The 16,695-nt window shown below is 34.5% G+C and overlaps 3 protein-coding genes across 3 annotated transcripts; 2 read left to right on the plus strand and 1 right to left on the minus strand.

The window, feature by feature from the left end:
• The first annotated feature begins 1,663 nt into the window (after positions 1–1,663).
• LOC130726923 (GDSL esterase/lipase At1g29670-like) lies at positions 1,664–3,908 on the plus strand. The gene is made up of 5 exons (XM_057578245.1): positions 1,664–2,041; positions 2,232–2,356; positions 2,619–2,864; positions 2,980–3,217; positions 3,324–3,908. The coding sequence occupies exons 1-5, from the start codon at positions 1,792–1,794 to the stop codon at positions 3,608–3,610; spliced, it is 1,146 nt and encodes a 381-aa protein (XP_057434228.1). The 5' UTR covers positions 1,664–1,791; the 3' UTR covers positions 3,611–3,908.
• Positions 3,909–4,276: 368 nt separating this feature from the next.
• Positions 4,277–7,431, plus strand: LOC130726565 (GDSL esterase/lipase At1g29670-like). The gene is made up of 5 exons (XM_057577859.1): positions 4,277–4,688; positions 4,855–4,979; positions 5,757–6,002; positions 6,753–7,008; positions 7,124–7,431. The coding sequence occupies exons 1-5, from the start codon at positions 4,436–4,438 to the stop codon at positions 7,336–7,338; spliced, it is 1,095 nt and encodes a 364-aa protein (XP_057433842.1). The 5' UTR covers positions 4,277–4,435; the 3' UTR covers positions 7,339–7,431.
• A 173-nt stretch (positions 7,432–7,604) lies between these two features.
• Positions 7,605–15,809, minus strand: LOC130726566 (floral homeotic protein AGAMOUS-like). The gene is made up of 9 exons (XM_057577860.1): positions 15,547–15,809; positions 14,923–15,162; positions 10,175–10,256; positions 9,585–9,646; positions 9,398–9,497; positions 9,252–9,293; positions 8,440–8,481; positions 8,121–8,356; positions 7,605–7,989 (listed from the first exon to the last, which is right to left on the minus strand). The coding sequence occupies exons 1-9, from the start codon at positions 15,729–15,731 to the stop codon at positions 7,986–7,988; spliced, it is 993 nt and encodes a 330-aa protein (XP_057433843.1). The 5' UTR covers positions 15,732–15,809; the 3' UTR covers positions 7,605–7,985.
• Positions 15,810–16,695: the final 886 nt, after the last annotated feature.

Consider the following 16,695-nt stretch of genomic DNA (forward strand, 5'->3'; position numbering starts at 1 on the left):
CTAAAAAGGTCTATAGGTCAATAAATTTATAATTTTAAGATGTTATAAAAAATCCAATGTAAACATTATAGAATAAATTATATTAATTATATTTATTTAAATAGGTCGGTATATAACCACAGGGGGTGGCATAAGTGGTGAATGTGCATTTCCTTAAGGGATTTCACCTAGGCTTCTGGCCCGGGTTCGATCCCCTCTGAGGTCAAAAATAAAAATCTCTGTGGCCAGGGACATCACTACCGTATCGCGAGCCAGATTAGTCACGTGGGGCCCCTTTCCCCGTGGAGACTGGTGGCCAAAGGAGCAAAAAAAATAAAATAGGCCGGTATATTAGAGTTACAATGCTCTTTTATTTTGTTACAAGAGTTACAATGCTATTTGAGTGGTTTAGGTCGGACATTTTTACCTAAATAATCTTTTAAAAAAGTTTGTGACCTTATCTATATACTAATTTGGCTTACTCTTACCGTAGTTGTCAATAGCTTGACCTACTTTCATCCCTACCTCTACTAAAGTGAAGAATAGAGGTGAGTCACCCCAGTAAATTAAGTGAGTAAATAAGTACAACACAAGTCGGACTTTGTGGCTATTACTAATAATCACCCCTGTGCGTTTGTTTCAAGGTTTGAGATCACATTCCCGGAAATGTTATTCCCCGGAATCTGATTACCGAGTATGTTATTCCTGGGTAAATTTTATAAATGTGTTTGGTAAGTATTTTGTATTCTCGGGAATATTTTAAAATTTTCTTAATTTATAAATTAAAAAAACTTAAAAATAAAGGTAAAAATGATAAATTGTGGAAGAAGTGGGAAGTTACATTCATCTTTCCCATGGGAATGTAAGATTCTCAACCTTTTTCATGGGAATCAATATGAAGGAAATCATGGGAATTGTGGAAGTTATTTTATTCCCGGGAATGATTGATACCCAGGAATCATAGTTTCCAATCTTGTAACAAACGTAGGAATGTTCATTCCCAACCTTCATATTCCCGGGAATCTCTTTCCAAATCTTGAAACAAACGCCTCCTAAGTATTTTTTTTTTCTCAATACCCCTAAGTGTTATTATTAGGGGCAGTTGTGGGACCAAAAGGATACAGTGGGTCAAGAAGGAACATGGAGCTATGGGCTTCAGCGGTTCTAATGGGTCCATGACCCAATTTCGGCTTCATTGCAATATTAATGGCTAGACAAAAAAATTGCAATATAAATTTATATATGGACCATATTTAGACGTATTTTTCACGTTTGTAGTAAGTAGCAACTACATTGCTGACCATCTACGTCGATGATTTAAAGCGATGAAATATGGCATGCTTTGTGGTCAATCGATGCTCTTTTTAAGCCCTCAAGTTTTAAGCATGTTTCTTCTCCTCTTCCATCAATAAGATTCACTCATTGCAATCAAAACAAGAAATACACAAAGAGAAATACACTGCTTTGTGGACTTTTTTTTTTACATCCGAAAAATAAATCACATCATCTAAGGATTGAACACTGGACATCTCCCTCCCCAATTTATATGTCACCAACTCTACCAATTGAGCTATCATTCGGGGACATGAAGTTTATACTTTCATTTGAAGTACTAATCAATAAAACAGTCCTTTTTTTTTTCTTGCTGTTCATTGACCTACAAATTAAATGATTGCCAACAAAATTGGTAACAGTCCCTTTTCTTGCTCCAGTTAAGTGGGGTGAGGATAAGTTGTGTCCCTTCAGCAGAACAGAGATGGTTCTTTGAAATTGAGTGCTTAGGTCCTGCTTCATTAGTTTCTCTGCATAGAGATGGGTTTTGAGAGCAAGTCATGGTTGGTCTTGCCTCTTCTTTTCTTGCTTGCAAGCTGTTGGCAAAAATGTGTCAATGGAGAATCACAAGTTCCTTGCCTTTTTATATTTGGGGACTCTTTGTCTGATAGTGGAAACAACAATGACCTTCCAACCACTGCAAAATCTAACTACAATCCATATGGGATCGACTTCCCAACTGGCCCAACCGGAAGATTCACCAATTGCCGGACCACAATTGATATAATTAGTAACGCTTCCTTAAACTCTAATCTCTATTTTTTCTCTTAAAACTGTATTTAACTATCCAAACTGTATAGAATAGATTGGCAATAAGTACTTTATTTATTTCTCACTAAGAATTTTGGGGGTCAAATAACTCAGGAATTTATTTACAGTAACACTTTTTTCTAGCTCAGTCTAAAGTTGTATCATTGCAGCTCAATTTCTGGGATTTGAGGATTTCATCCCTCCCTTTGCAAACACTAGTGGTTCGGACATACTTAAAGGTGTGAACTATGCATCTGGGTCAGCTGGAATTCGTAATGAGAGTGGCACGCTTTCGGTATGAATCGAACAGCCTTTTTCTTTCTTTACCTGTCGCATGTTTGGAAACACGTTGCACTTTCATGTTTAAGTAAGAATCAATTTTGAGTAAAGAAGTCTGAAAAAGCTACTCACAGTAGCTTCTGTGGAGTGAATTAAACGCATATATATCCAAACATGCTATTGTTCATCTAAATCTTTAATTGCTTTTTTGGTAGGTGGCTAGAAGATTTGTGTTACAATGTCCATACATATCACTAAGCTAGCTCTATGAAATGCAGGGTGCTTGCATCAGCTTGGGATCACAGTTAGCAAATCACAGAGTCATAGTTTCCCAAATTGCCAAAAAACTTGGAAATCGTGAAAAAGCTCAACAATACCTTAACAGGTGCTTGTATTACGTGAACATAGGCAACAATGATTACTTAAACAATTACTTCCTTCCCCAATTTTACCCAACAAGCAGCATTTATAGTCCTGAGCAGTATGCAGAAGCTCTGATTGAAGAGTTATCTGTGAATTTACTGGTATCCATTAAAAACTTCTCTGCATTTCACTTTTCTCACATGATTAGGATAATATGTTACCCCATTTATGATATGAAGGTTCAATTAACAGGGCAAGTTGATTTTTTGTGGGCAGGATCTACATGACATTGGAGCAAGGAAATATGTGTTGGTTGGGCTGGGCCTTATAGGCTGCACTCCATATGGAATCTATACAACCGGAAACGGGTCTTGCGCTGAAGAGGAGAATGCTGCTGCATTCATTTTCAATGACAAGCTTAAATCTCTTGTGGAACTTTTCAATAACAAGTTATCTGCTACTTCCAAGTTCATCTTCATAAACACTACATCCATTGACCAAGAGAATACACTTGGTAATAGTTTTGGTTTCTTAATTATATACTCCACTTCAATTCACATCTCTACCTTGAAAACAATTGGTTGTCATAATACATATAATCATGGCATGCATGATCTCAGTCTCAGGTATTTCGGTGACTGATGCTGCTTGCTGTAGCCCGGGGTTGCTTGGAGAGTGTATTCCTGATGAAATACCATGCTATAATAGGAGTGATTATGTGTTTTGGGATGAATTTCATACCACAGAGGCTTGGAACCTACTCACCGCCATAAAGTCTTATGATACTTCTTCTAATCAAGCCTTCACCTACCCATTGGATATCAAGCACCTTGTTCTTGAGCAAGATCTTAAGATGGAATTGAAGTTCATAAATGGGATCACATCACAGCTCAGTGGCCCTACATAATTATGTTCATGTTATCGTGTTGATCATTCATGTAAAGCTGAATAGTTTATTCATTGAATAAGTTGAGTAATAAGATGCTACTAGGGGTGGAAATAAGCTAGGCTTTGGTTAAATAAGATTGACCTACTTAAAAAAATTCAATTTGCTGGGCATGGTTCATGTAACTTTCTTTTAGACTTGAGCCTGATCTTTTTGAAAGTCTGATCTACCTTGGTAGCCTATTTAAACATATAATTAAGTCAATCAGTGTATGATTTTAAGTTGTTATAAAAATTGTAATGGAATTTTTTTTTGATAAGCATGGAAAAAAAAATTATATTTTCCTATTTATTTAAATAGGTCGGTTTATTAGGCTTACAAGACTTTTTGAATGACGATGATTATTGATAATTGCCACTAATAGGTCCAGTGCTGCCACTGTCTTCGCTATAACCATGACCCAATTTTGGATTCATTGCAATATTAATGGCATTGGCAAATTGCAATATATAATTATAATTTGACCATACTTATAGGTATTTTTACACGTTTGTAGCCGCCACAATGCTGACCATCTACAACGTTGATTTAAAACCATGAAATATATTGTGTGGTAAATCGATGCTCTTTTTAAGCCCTCAATTTTTAAGCATGTTTCTTCTCTTCTTCTATCAATAAGATTCATTCATTGCAATCAATATGAGAAATACACAAGAAAAACACAATGTTCTACATATAGTTGGCCTCAAAGCTTTTAATCCCTCATTACCCCCCATATAGAAACCCTTCTTGCGTTGTGCTTGGCTCCTTAATTGATCTTTGGATCTAATATTCCTTCACTTGGAGATGGCTTGTGAGAAAAACTTGCGGTTTGTTGTTTTTTTCTTAGCTGCAATGTTAAACTTGCAGCTTTGTGTTTATGGTCATGGGAATTCTCAAGTGCCTTGTCTTTTCATCTTTGGGGACTCTTTATCTGATAGTGGAAATAACAACAATCTACGCACCGATGCCAGAGTAAATTACTATCCTTATGGAATCGACTTCCCAGCTGGTCCAACCGGAAGATTTACCAACGGTCGAACCGTAATTGACATAATTAGTAATGCTTGCTTCCATTCCAAAACCTCTCTCGTTTGTCGAAAGTTCTAGCTTAAAACAACATCTGGGAATGGATTATAGAATATGAAATGCAAACATTATGCCTATGCCTTAACAATTTTATTAGTTTTTATTTTCTCACATTTTTTCCATTTTTGTCATTGTAGCCCAACTTTTGGGGTTCGAGAAATTTATCCCACCATTTAGAGATACTAGCGGTTCAGACATACTTCAAGGTGTGAACTACGCATCAGGTGCAGCAGGGATTCGCAATGAGTCTGGGACACATATGGTACAAATTAATTATAGTCTCTACTCATTTATAGGATTTTTGGATCTAGAATTCTCAATATAAGTTGGAACAATGAAGCTAACCCGACCCAACATTGGTTCATTGATGCGTTGAATTGGTAAAAATGAGGCTCACAAAAACCTAAATTTATTTCAATCCACCTCACCTAATCCATTAATTCATGCAGTTTAGCGCGGGTTGACTCAACTTGGCTTGCTATGATTTTTTTTAAAAAAAGAAAAAAGTTAACAATAAATTTTATAAGTTTTTGTGACTAGTAGTTTATAAATTTTTCAAAAAGGATTTTTAAAAAGTAATTTGTAGTTGTCATTTTTATACATATTTTAAATTTAATAGTATTTATTCTATTTTTAAATTTTTACTTTTTAAAAAATTTGTGAGTTAGTCCATCAACCAACCATATCGTGGTGAGTTGAGGTGGGTCGTAGTTTTTCTAACACCAAAAAGTGGGCTAGATTAATTGGACTCACACTTTAAGAGCTCTATATGGATTTGCATATTTTTTCTTTGCAATTATGGATGGTTCGGCCCAAATAATGGTCTTGTTGCAAAAAGAAACAAAAGAAAAGGACTTGGTTTTATGTAGTATTATTTTAGATATTTTTGGTAGGGGAGGTCCATGGATCGATTCCTGGTGGGCGCAATTTATTTTTCCGATGTACTAAAAGAAATATTATTTTAGACTATTGGTGATCTTATCAGTATTGTCATTTGTTTAAAATTCAGAAAATTAATTGTTTTGTGGTGGCAATGCAGGGTCCTGACATCTGCTGGGAGCAACAGTTAAGTAATCACAAAGCCATAATTTCGAAAATTGCTAAGAAACTTGGGGGAAATGACAAAGCGCAACAACACCTAAATAAGTGTTTGTATTATGTGAACATAGGCAGCAATGATTACATTAACAACTATTTCATGCCGGAGCATTACTCATCAAGCCGCACTTACACCCCATCACAGTATGCTCAGGTTCTTCGCAGACAATATTCTAAGCAGATAAAGGTATGTATACCACTAAAATTATATATACATGCTCAAAATATTTCTATCTTATTTTAAAAACTAAATAATGGTGGAGTTAGTTGTTAGCCCCGAGAGGCATAAAATTACAGGAAATCTCTCTATACTGGAATAAAGAGTAACCGTATTAAACATCACATCTTTAAGCTAAAACTAAGAAGTTCCACCCGATCTTTGCGGTAGAGCGTGACAAGTGTGGCTCTCATTGCACTGTGAAGGTGTTGTCGGTCTTCAGTGAGTAAGCGATACCTGCAGAAGCACTCTGACATTCAAGTTAGTGTTAGAGTAAAGAGAGAATATGAGTCTTAGAAAAACTCAAAGGAATGCTAGAATAAATATCATGTTAAGAAAATGAACGATCACACATGTATTTATAAACTTGGAGTCTATGAATTTGTCTTTGCAAAGATAGGGGAAGTCTTTTAAATGGAGTTTCCGAGCACATGGCTAGCTCCGGGTTGCCTCTTTTGTTCGTTGTATCTCAGCCTTCATGGGGCCACTCAGTCACCAACTGGGTGAGACGTTCATTTATTAAGTCATTCAATCCGCCTTTGTGACATTTGTGTTAGAGCAACCTAAATAGGTCGGCTGAGATGCTTTTGAACTTTTAAGCTTAGAAATCAGCTACCAAAACACTTTGTTTTTGTCTAGTATGTTTGGCATAAATACCCAATGGTCCCTATAGTAATATGCTTTTCACAATGTTGTATTAAAAGAAGGTCTTTTTGGCAGGCTTTGCACAAAACAGGTGCAAGAAAATTTGCATTAACTGGGCTGAGCCTTGTAGGCTGCATTCCACGTCAAATTGAACTTCACGGGAGAAAAGGGTCTTCTAAATGTGTTGAGGAGGAGAACGAAGCAGTGGTGATTTTCAATGACAACATCAAATCACTGGTTGATCAATTCAACAATGACTTATCACTTAAAAACGCTAAATTTATCTACATCAATAATGCTCTAATCTCATCCGACAACCCTTTGTTACCCGGTAATAACTTTTTAATTTCTTGTAAATACACTTTTAGTCAATATATAAGTTTTAATTTGATCACTAATTTATAAATTAATTAAATGTTGATCACTATATATATGGAATTCATCAGGTATGAGGAGTATTACTGCTAAATGCTGTGAAGTTGGGGATAATGGGCAATGTGTTCCTGATAAGAAGCCATGCGTTCACAGGAACTTGCATTTATTTTGGGATTCATTTCATCCTACTGAAATTGCCAACCAAATACTGGCCAAATTAGCATTTCGTGCTTCCTTTCCCTCCATCACTCACCCAATGGATATCTCCAGTCTAGCCAAGTTGTGAGAAAAAACATGCAAATTAATTAATCTCATCCATTAGATTAGCAAGGGCATATTCTAGTTTCAGCTGAGGTCTCGAGTTTGAATCCCATATGAATGCAACTGCATTAAACACTTGGTAGGGAGAGTTTTGCCATCCATACCAGGCGAAAAGATGACATTTTAATCTACTCATGAGATCCTTTTTGGTAACCCCAAAGATTTTTTGTGTAAATAGTACTAGTTATTGTAATAGTTTGCCTTGTACAGTTTATATCAAACCTCATGTTTAGCTGGAGTATATATGTGTGTGTATAGCAATAGCAAATTTATACCCTCCACTCCACCAATAAAGGCCATAACATATTTTGCAATTTTCATTCACTTGTGAACAAACTTGCAAAACAACATGTCAAGGTGTCTCGTGTTTTCCATAATCATAGAACACAGTACTAAACATATCAGGGAGCGTTTCAATATAGATACAGGATAGAGTACTCTTATGAAACGTCTACAAATTAAGCAACTACTCAGTACTGAGGGAACACTTACATTTAAATTCCCTCCACATAGTTCTGCTTAAATTATATATATATTAACCTTAGCATTCATCTGCTGCTATAATACTAAATTGCAAACTACAAGTCTTAGTACTTCTCAACCGCAAACACATTACCTGCACAAGAGTAGAAGGAAAAAAAAACACTTGTTAGATTGAATATCTTTATTGTATAAGCCCTAAAAAAATTTTCTCAAATAATTTGTAGTATGAATTTGAATGATGATAAGGGATGATGATATGCTTACACTAATTGAAGGGACATGTGGTCTTGGCGTGCATACTGACTACTGGGTTGTAATGAGATCTGGTCTTGGCGCGAATACTGAGTATGTGTAGTGGGTTGTAATCCAGTGACTTGGAAGTAGCCGCGAGAGTCGAATTGCTGCTGCTGTTGCTGCTGCTGAGATTGCATAGACTCATAGTTTGAGGTGCTCCCAGCCAAAATGCTCAAGTTAGGGTGGTTCCTCTCACTTTCAGCTATCTACACCCCCCAAATGAATCATAACATTACCAACATTGCACATTTATGTGAGAGAAACAACATAAATTAAGATAAAGACACACCTTTGCCCGAAGAAGCTGGTTGTTATTGTGCAAGTCTATCTCCTGCATTGTTCATTAAAGTTATGATACATTGGAAGCAATAGTGGGTATTCAAAACTTTCTATAAGTAGTTAGATTATAGTATTATGTTTACATATCAGTTGGTGTCAATATAAACAACATTATCACGCATCTCAAGATAAAAAATAAATGAAATTTTGTATATGAAATAAGATGAAAGTTTGTTATGATCAACTGGTATCCAAATATACTCTTAATTGTGTAAATGTAATTTACTTTGGAGGTTTTATTATGCTAGTTTGTTCAAAATATCTTATAGTGTGCTTGGATTGAGCATTTGTAGAAAATAACGTAACTTCTGGAGGAATGTTAAATTCATTGTGTTTGAATTTAACAAAGTGCATTTTAAATTCCTCCAAAAATTACATCATCCTTTACAAATGCTCCATCCAAACACACAAAGTGTCTTTATTTCAAACTTATATTCACTTATGATTCTAGCTTATTTTGTCTTATATTTCTTCTTTTCTCATTGATGTGAGTTTTTCTACTTTTTCCAACACAAACAAACAGAATGTAGCACCACAATTGAAGATGTCCATTGTACACAAGAAGATCTCACTGAAACTGCAACTTTTTGAGCCAAAATTAGAACACAATCACATGCTAAATTATGATATTCTTGTTCACCTTTCATAACCATTGATAACTCAGGACCAAACAAGTCCCCTTATACTGACTAAAGACAAATACATTCAAAAATAAAACTTGAAAAATAAAAATAAAAACATGAATACAAGGAAAATACTTACCCTTTTCTGCATGTACTCAATTTCAGCAAATAGTAGCTCATTCTGATGTTGATGTTTGGGATGTAGCACAAGCAAGAAGGACAAAGTCAGTAAAATGCAAGATTTACCAGCCAATTATAGAAAGATATTTTCACAACATGACATACCTTTTTGGAACGAATCCTACTAATTCCTTTTTCTAACTTAGTCTCCAGGTTTTTGAGTTCCTTGGCATTCATAGAGCCCAAAGACTCACCCATCATTTGCCTGCACTTTATTATTTACTTTTTCAGCAACCATGCTCAGATAATACCAGTTAAAAACAAATTGAAAAGTGAAATCTCTTCAACTTGCCTGTTGTTATTCTGCAGGTTACTAATTTGCACACGCAGTTTGTCTGCCTCTTGCTGATAAAACTGATGATGATTCATGACATCATTGATGTAAGTCTTACTTTAAATAATAAAATTAAATCAAATATTTCTATCTATAAATGTAAGTTAGGTGCTAAAACACTTTGACCAATGGTTAAATTGATGTACTCAATCTATTTGCTAATTTTTTTTCATTAGATAGCCCAAATTAGTTTATAGCTGTGGGTGTGAGAGAGTACTTTATGACTTTTCTAATCTTTATCATCTAAGGGTGCTAATCCAAAATGGTTTAAGGCTTTCTGTACTTGTGCACCTATAGTTTATCTTTAATCAACAAGTGCGATCTCTTACTTTTTCTAATACTCCCCTCAAGTCTAATTAGATTAGTTTGATCCAGTTGTTACTTTTGTGACTTTTCTCTTTTACTTGTTTTCCAATACCCCTTAGGATTTATGTACTTATTCTTCTATGATTTATATTCATATGTCTTCTTTGTCCATCAATGTAAGACTTTTAACCTTTTTTCCAACACTGTGACTTGAAGAAATATAAAATAATGAAGCAATATACCTGAGCATTAGCCTCAGAAGCAGATCCAGCCCCAGATGAATCTGAACATGCTTTCTTGTACCTATCAATTGTTGCTTTGACACTGCAATGATTAAAAGAATAACTTGAAATTAGAGTTTATTGGATGTTAGCAAGCTAAGTGGATAAGCAACTTACAAGGGCTTGTAAGTTATTATGTAAAATAACAATTGCAAGTAGAACATTAAAATGCAAACAAAAGGAGATGAAAATTGGTTTTACTGTCTTATTAAAATCTTCAAGAGCCTGACAGAGCTGAAACATTCTTAGAAGTACATAATACATCTCATTTGTTTAGTACTCACAACCTTATGTATAGTCTAACTATCACCATAATTGCTTCTCAAGTAATATGGTTTCTCATGAAACATTACAACATATAGTTAAACATAGGATGGAAGAATAGAAAGTTTGAGATAGTCAGACCTAAAATTGTATCTTTTTAATTTTCAAGTGCTATAAGCTAAGCCTCAAATCAATACCAGTAATTTCAAGTGTATATACCCCTTGAATATCTTTGTGTATGCATCAATGAAACTCTCTCAAATATTAGAGAGAAACTTTAATTTTAAAGGTAACCTAGTTATATATACTCTAATTGAACTCTTAATTATTTGTTTGGTTTTCAGTTCAAAATAACATTTAATACCTCACAAATTAAGATCATGATTTTCAGCGTACATTCACCCAATGGAATGCATTGGAATGTTCAACATATGAAGGTTCTATGTGATTGTTAAGCAATTCAGTTGAATTTTGTTAGTAAAGAATTCATCAAAGCCTACTTCAAACAATTCATCAAAACCTAATTCAAACTGCACAGAGAAGTAGTTAACTGATTCAACTCCAACTTACTGGGTACTAGGTTGCAATGCCACTCTTATTATATTAATCTCATGATTGTATTGAAGGGAAAAAATTGAAGAGGTTGGAAAGCTGTGATTTTCCCATATATGGGTGAAGGAAAAGATAGAACAGACAACAAAAATGTCAAATTGAATTTTACATTCAAACTTATCATCTTAAATAATCTATTAATTTTATATTTTCAAAATCTTAGTTCCATTTATAGAACATTGGTTTATCCTATAAATCCAGAAGACTTATGTAATTGGAGGTGGATTTGTAGAAAAATAAAATTTCACATCATGTCCTGAGGTCAGCATGTCTACTCTTGGAGCTTTGCATTGTTTCATACGCAACAAGATATTGTTCAGAAATGAACAAAAATGAGAAAAGAAGTCAGTTCAAAATTCCCAATTTGTCTACAAGTATCAAGCTATGTATTTGACAGTTCCGTACAATTGAAATCAAAATGATTTGAAAAAATCATCCTAAGAAGTGTTCAATCTAGTAATCAAAGTCCAATAAAACTTTTATTTCTTGAACTGAGTATATCAAATAATTTGTGTTTTTACAAAAAAAAAGAATCACTAGTAATAGAAGACTAACTTTAGTAAATTAAATCAAATAACATTATAAAAAAAATACGTTCAAAAAAAAACATTATAAAAAATATTATATAATATGGTTAATTGCATTTTTGGTCACTCTACTTTAGATAAAGGATGCATAATTTTAGTCATCTATAAATTTTTAGCAAATCTAGTTCCTCAAATTTTAAAATTATTACAATGAAGCACCTAATCACTTTTGTTCCACTTAAAACTCTCAAATTCTAATTTCTTAAATAAATTATTCTGAAATTATTTTGATTACATCACTAAAAATCTTCTTTCACTCAAAACCACCAAAATATTTGAATAGAAAATAAATATGTAAAGGCGTTTATTTTTAAAACTGCAAGTACTCTTAATTTACTAGAAAAATAATGGTACCGAAATCACATAAGTGAAAACTAATTGCCCAAAAGTGCAATTAGTAATTGATGGGTACTTCCATCAACAAATGAGTATAATACCATTGAAATCAAATCTGAAAGTAGTCATATCATCTACTTTCATGGCATTTATCTTTTCCCAATTTCCCTCAATTATGTACAAAACTTTTACAATTTAACACTTACTACAGTGCCAAATTTCATTTTACTGTGTTTATTAATTCTTCACTGTTTTTTGACGGTAGTCGTCAAGGCTTACGTAGACATGAAACAAACATCTTTCATTTCCTGGTTGAGTAGGAGGACTAGACCCATCTACATATAGAATGAAATAGCAAGTTTGGATGAATGCATTAAATGATTTAGTGTTCAATTTAATCTGAAATTAAACATGACACATTGAAGATTAACCAGAAATTAAGCTGAACCTAGTTGATGGTCAAATCATCCAACTCTCTCAGTTAACTGAACCTTAAACGCAACTCTTAAAAAAGCAACATCAAATGATCTCATGAAAGTCTAACTCATCCCATCAACAAAATCTGACTTGATGTGATTCAAAATATAATAATAATAATAATATTTTGAATATCCAAAAAAGAATTTAAGGAAAAAACCATTTTTGCTTTTCTGATACCTTAATTTCCTCGAGGCAGTGATTGGCTGCCCCTGCCACGCTGGCACGGAATCCCACTACATGATTGGTTCAACTATTTCTAGAGCTATTTTTCACCCTGCCACTTGGCACAAACCCATTTCACTGTGGTTAATACCCTTCAGCCTCATTGAAATACCCACCTCGAATGTACCCACATAACACTCAAATATCTCAAGCTTTTTAACTTTTAAGAATGATATAAATGTATAAAAAAAAATAAATGGTTAAATTGGTCTCCAAAAGTGTTATATCCTAACAAGTTCGTCTCGCCTTAAAGAAGTACTCACGGGGTCCCTGATTGCGTAAAATGGAAGAACTATTTCTTTCTTATAAGGATGAACTTGTTAAGATAAAGACGAACTTGTTAGTACTCAACACTTTAGGTATCAATTCAACTGTTCACTCATAAAAAAAAGATTATATTTTTGTGCTCTTTTCTTTGTGTCTGAAAGTCTGTGAACATCACAGCCGTCCATTTCAGACAGCAGAAGAAGCAGAAACAGCAATAGTTTTTACGCTTCCCATTGCATGGAAGAAGCCAAATATTTATTCAGATTAGAACTCTCCCATTGGCTACCTTAATTATCGTACGTTTGTCTCTGCCACCATTTACCTCACTCATCACTTCACTCTTTACTCTCTCTCATTGAAACCCTTTTTCTTTTTCTTTTCTTTCACAAATTTGACAGTGCAAGCTATTGAGCAAGAGCAAATCCCAGTCTGAGATACCAACAGTAGTGTTGAGCAATCTCATTGGCTCTTCACTTATTTCACTGTCTTTTTTGTTGTTTCTGAAGCTATGTCAATGTAAAAAGAATGAATTTTTTTATTACTCTTTGAATACATATAAGAGAGAATTTGGGGGGAAACAAGGGAAAGAGGGGAAATTTTCCCAGAGTTGGGGTGTTTGGACTATAGGAGATAAAATTTAGGGTTTGGATGGAAGAGGGAAAGAGAGCCAAGTATGGGAATCATGACATGAATTCACTCTTTTGTCAGAAGTCAAGAACTGAAAAATCATGTGTGACATGACCAAAGATTCTTTTCAACCAAGACAAATCCTAGACTAGTCCTTAAAACCCTAACCAGATTCACAGAACCCTCATTTCCTAAAAGGGGGGTGAAATCAACCAAAAAAATTGAAACTTTCACACCATTTTGACTATTTTCATGTTCCTGTTTGGCTCAAAAGAAAAGGAAAGTGTTAACTTTCTAAAACTTTATTAGTTGTTGTTTTTGCTAATAAAGCCCTAATTCTTAGGGTTAGGTTTGACCTTGGCTTGAGATCTTGCACGTGGGTGTGAGTGAAATTTGGGGAAACTTTGGTTTAGGTATTTGGAATAATGGAAAATCTTTATCTGGGTATGAGTGTCCCTGAGCTGATTTGGTTTAATTCTGCATAATCTGATGAAAACTAGTTTTGGGCTTTTTACAAACCCTAAAGAGTAAAGATCCAAAAAAAAAAAATTATTTCAATTTGACATGTTTGACAAGTTGCTTGAAAATTGTACTACTGTGCTTTCTTGATGTCTAACTGACGTGTTATTAAGGAAGTGTCAATAAGGAGATGGGAAGGGTTGGGCTAATTTGGAGCACATGACAGCTTTAGCTTTAGGCCTTCTTAGCTTACCTTAACAGTTGTGTAAGAGAGAGAAGATGAGAATAATAGAAAAGGAAAGAGGAAATGGGAAACCCAAAAATTAACAAGAAAATGGATGGAAGAGTGAAGTTGGGGGAAGTAGTGGCTGATCTCACAGGCCTGCTGCATAACTTCCCAAATCCTTGCCTGTTGCTAGTGCTTCTATTTCTATCTATTGCAACACCAGATCTATGTTTATATATTTCCAACAAAACCAAGAACTAGAAAATTTTTATCAAGACAAACCTCATACATGGAAAAAACCAAAGTGGAAGTGAAGAAAGACAAGTGATACTTGGTCTCAGAAAACAGAGATAGAAAGAGGAAAAACTCTATCTCAACTCTCAAGTACTACATCACAAAAAAATGATTATGTTCTTTGTGCTCAAATCCTTCCAAAGATCTATTTGCAGGACCAAAAATCTAAACCCCAAATCCCCAAATAGACATAGAACCATCTCAAAACTTCACATAAAAAATATAAAAAATTCTCAAAAGGACTTCTGAGATGAGGAATATGATGATGAAGAAAAAAACCATGAAAATAAGAACACAGAAAAATTGAAATCCTTGATTGTTTAGAAAGTATATACCTGTTATTAGCATATTCATAGAGGCGACCGCGGCTAGAGAAGACAATCAAAGCAACCTCTGCATCACAAAGCACAGATAGCTCATAAGCTTTCTTAAGAAGGCCATTTCTGCGCTTGCAGAAAGTGACTTGGCGATTGGTGGTGTTCTCAATCCTCTTGATCTCAATCTTCCCCCTTCCCAGCTTTCTCTGTGGAGAATCTGACATGGATTGGTTTGGGAAATCCATTGCTGCAAGCAAGCTGAATCAATTGAAACAAACACAATCAATATATTTTATCAGGAACAATATGACAAACATATATTACATAATACATATCAGGTTAAACAATCATAAAAAAAATCATGGTCTTTCAGCTAGCTTGGTCTGATTAGGGAGAATATCAAAAGGGGAAGAAAAAAATCTAAAGTTGGAATCTTCACTACAGCCTCTTTACCCCTAACTCCCCAACATTTACATCATTAGCATAAAAAATTTCATTTACTAGCTAGTAATATAGTGTGCAATCTTAGGGGGGTTGTGTTGCTAAATCTGGGTTTGAAGTGGAAAAAGTTTGATTGACCCAAAAGAGATGAAGCAGTGAGAATGGATTTGAAATGGTGGTTTCAGTATTTTGCTCACTAACCTGGTGAGGAAACAAAAGGAGAATATAATTAAGGATACAACAGGTGTGTTCAGCTCTTGGTGTTTTTCTTTTCTACTTATTAGAACAGGAAGGGAAGGAGATATATCAATCAGAAAACAAAAGCAAAGTGGCCAAGGAAGGAATTGGGTATTTATAAAGTAGTAAAACGACCTTTCATCCATCATGGTTTATGCATCAGAAACTACTACATATACTCTCATCTGCCATCATCTCTATATTTTATTAATTTTTTTGTTTTTTGTTTTTGGTTTTTTATTTTTTTCACCTCTAATCAGTTTAGTGGTATGAATGAAATCAGAAATAAAGCTAGAATAACCTTTATAATTAGGCTTCATTAACATTTTCTTTGAAAAAAAGAAAATCACAAGTGAAGGAAGTAGGGCATATGAGAGAGAAAGAGAGAGAGACGAAGTTCTGAAAACGATATTAATGGGGTGAAAAGGACATTGGGCTAAGTCGAGAAGTTCCTACCTAGCAAGTGTGTGACATGATACCATGGTGCCTTTTACTATGCATCTCCTCAACATAGATGTATCAGTGGACTCATTTTTTCACCTGTTATCATAAGTTTAGAACTTTGTGACATTTCAGATGTGCAACCAACCACATTTTAAATTTATCTGATATCACAAATTGTGAGAAATTATAAAAGATTTACAGTTTAATTTGAAATTTCATCCTAGTTTTCTTTTGGTAGTCAATCCAAGAATATGGCATCTGCTTCTTGACATGCGCTTCTAGCACTTCTTCCAACAACATAAAAACCACATTTTAGTTTTTTGTCAGCTAGGTCGACGCTAAATTGAGGCGGCTAAATAACATTAGCGTTGATTTAGATAGACGCTAAAATTATTGGCCAACGTAGCCTTCGTCCATTGGCAAATAGTAGCGGTTATGGGCTGACACCACATTCATCGTCAAATTAGCATCAACTATAACCAACGCTTATTAATGCATGTGGGTACAACACATTTTGTGGGTGGGAAATTAGTGTTAGCTAGCCTAGTTGACGCTAATGCGTCTGGGTATGGCTCATTTCACGGTGTAAAATCTAGATGGAAAAAATAGGCACAATTCGCACACGAAAAGAAAGCAGTAAAGTATATGTTAGATATAAGTCGTATGATG

The sequence above is a fragment of the Lotus japonicus genome, chromosome 6 (assembly GCF_012489685.1).
Source record: "Lotus japonicus ecotype B-129 chromosome 6, LjGifu_v1.2".
In the NCBI taxonomy this organism is placed as follows: domain Eukaryota; kingdom Viridiplantae; phylum Streptophyta; class Magnoliopsida; order Fabales; family Fabaceae; genus Lotus; species Lotus japonicus.

What these genes read in the sequence shown, in the direction of transcription:
- LOC130726566 (XM_057577860.1), bottom strand. Translation starts at nt 15,731, where the DNA reads ATGATGGATGAAAGGTCGTTTTACTACTTTATAAATACCCAATTCCTT. An exon ending in TTGAGTACATGCAGAAAAGG is followed by an intron (nt 8,482 to 9,251) that starts GTAAGTATTTTC and finishes TGAACAATGCAG; the next exon opens with GAGATAGACTTGCACAATAA. An exon ending in ACCAGCTTCTTCGGGCAAAG is followed by an intron (nt 8,357 to 8,439) that starts GTGTGTCTTTAT and finishes TGGGGGGTGTAG; the next exon opens with ATAGCTGAAAGTGAGAGGAA.
- LOC130726923 (XM_057578245.1), top strand. Translation starts at nt 1,792, where the DNA reads ATGGGTTTTGAGAGCAAGTCATGGTTGGTCTTGCCTCTTCTTTTCTTG. An exon ending in AGTTATCTGTGAATTTACTG is followed by an intron (nt 2,865 to 2,979) that starts GTATCCATTAAA and finishes TTTTGTGGGCAG; the next exon opens with GATCTACATGACATTGGAGC. An exon ending in TGACCAAGAGAATACACTTG is followed by an intron (nt 3,218 to 3,323) that starts GTAATAGTTTTG and finishes GCATGATCTCAG; the next exon opens with TCTCAGGTATTTCGGTGACT.
- LOC130726565 (XM_057577859.1), top strand. Translation starts at nt 4,436, where the DNA reads ATGGCTTGTGAGAAAAACTTGCGGTTTGTTGTTTTTTTCTTAGCTGCA. An exon ending in ATGAGTCTGGGACACATATG is followed by an intron (nt 4,980 to 5,756) that starts GTACAAATTAAT and finishes GTGGCAATGCAG; the next exon opens with GGTCCTGACATCTGCTGGGA. An exon ending in CGACAACCCTTTGTTACCCG is followed by an intron (nt 7,009 to 7,123) that starts GTAATAACTTTT and finishes GGAATTCATCAG; the next exon opens with GTATGAGGAGTATTACTGCT.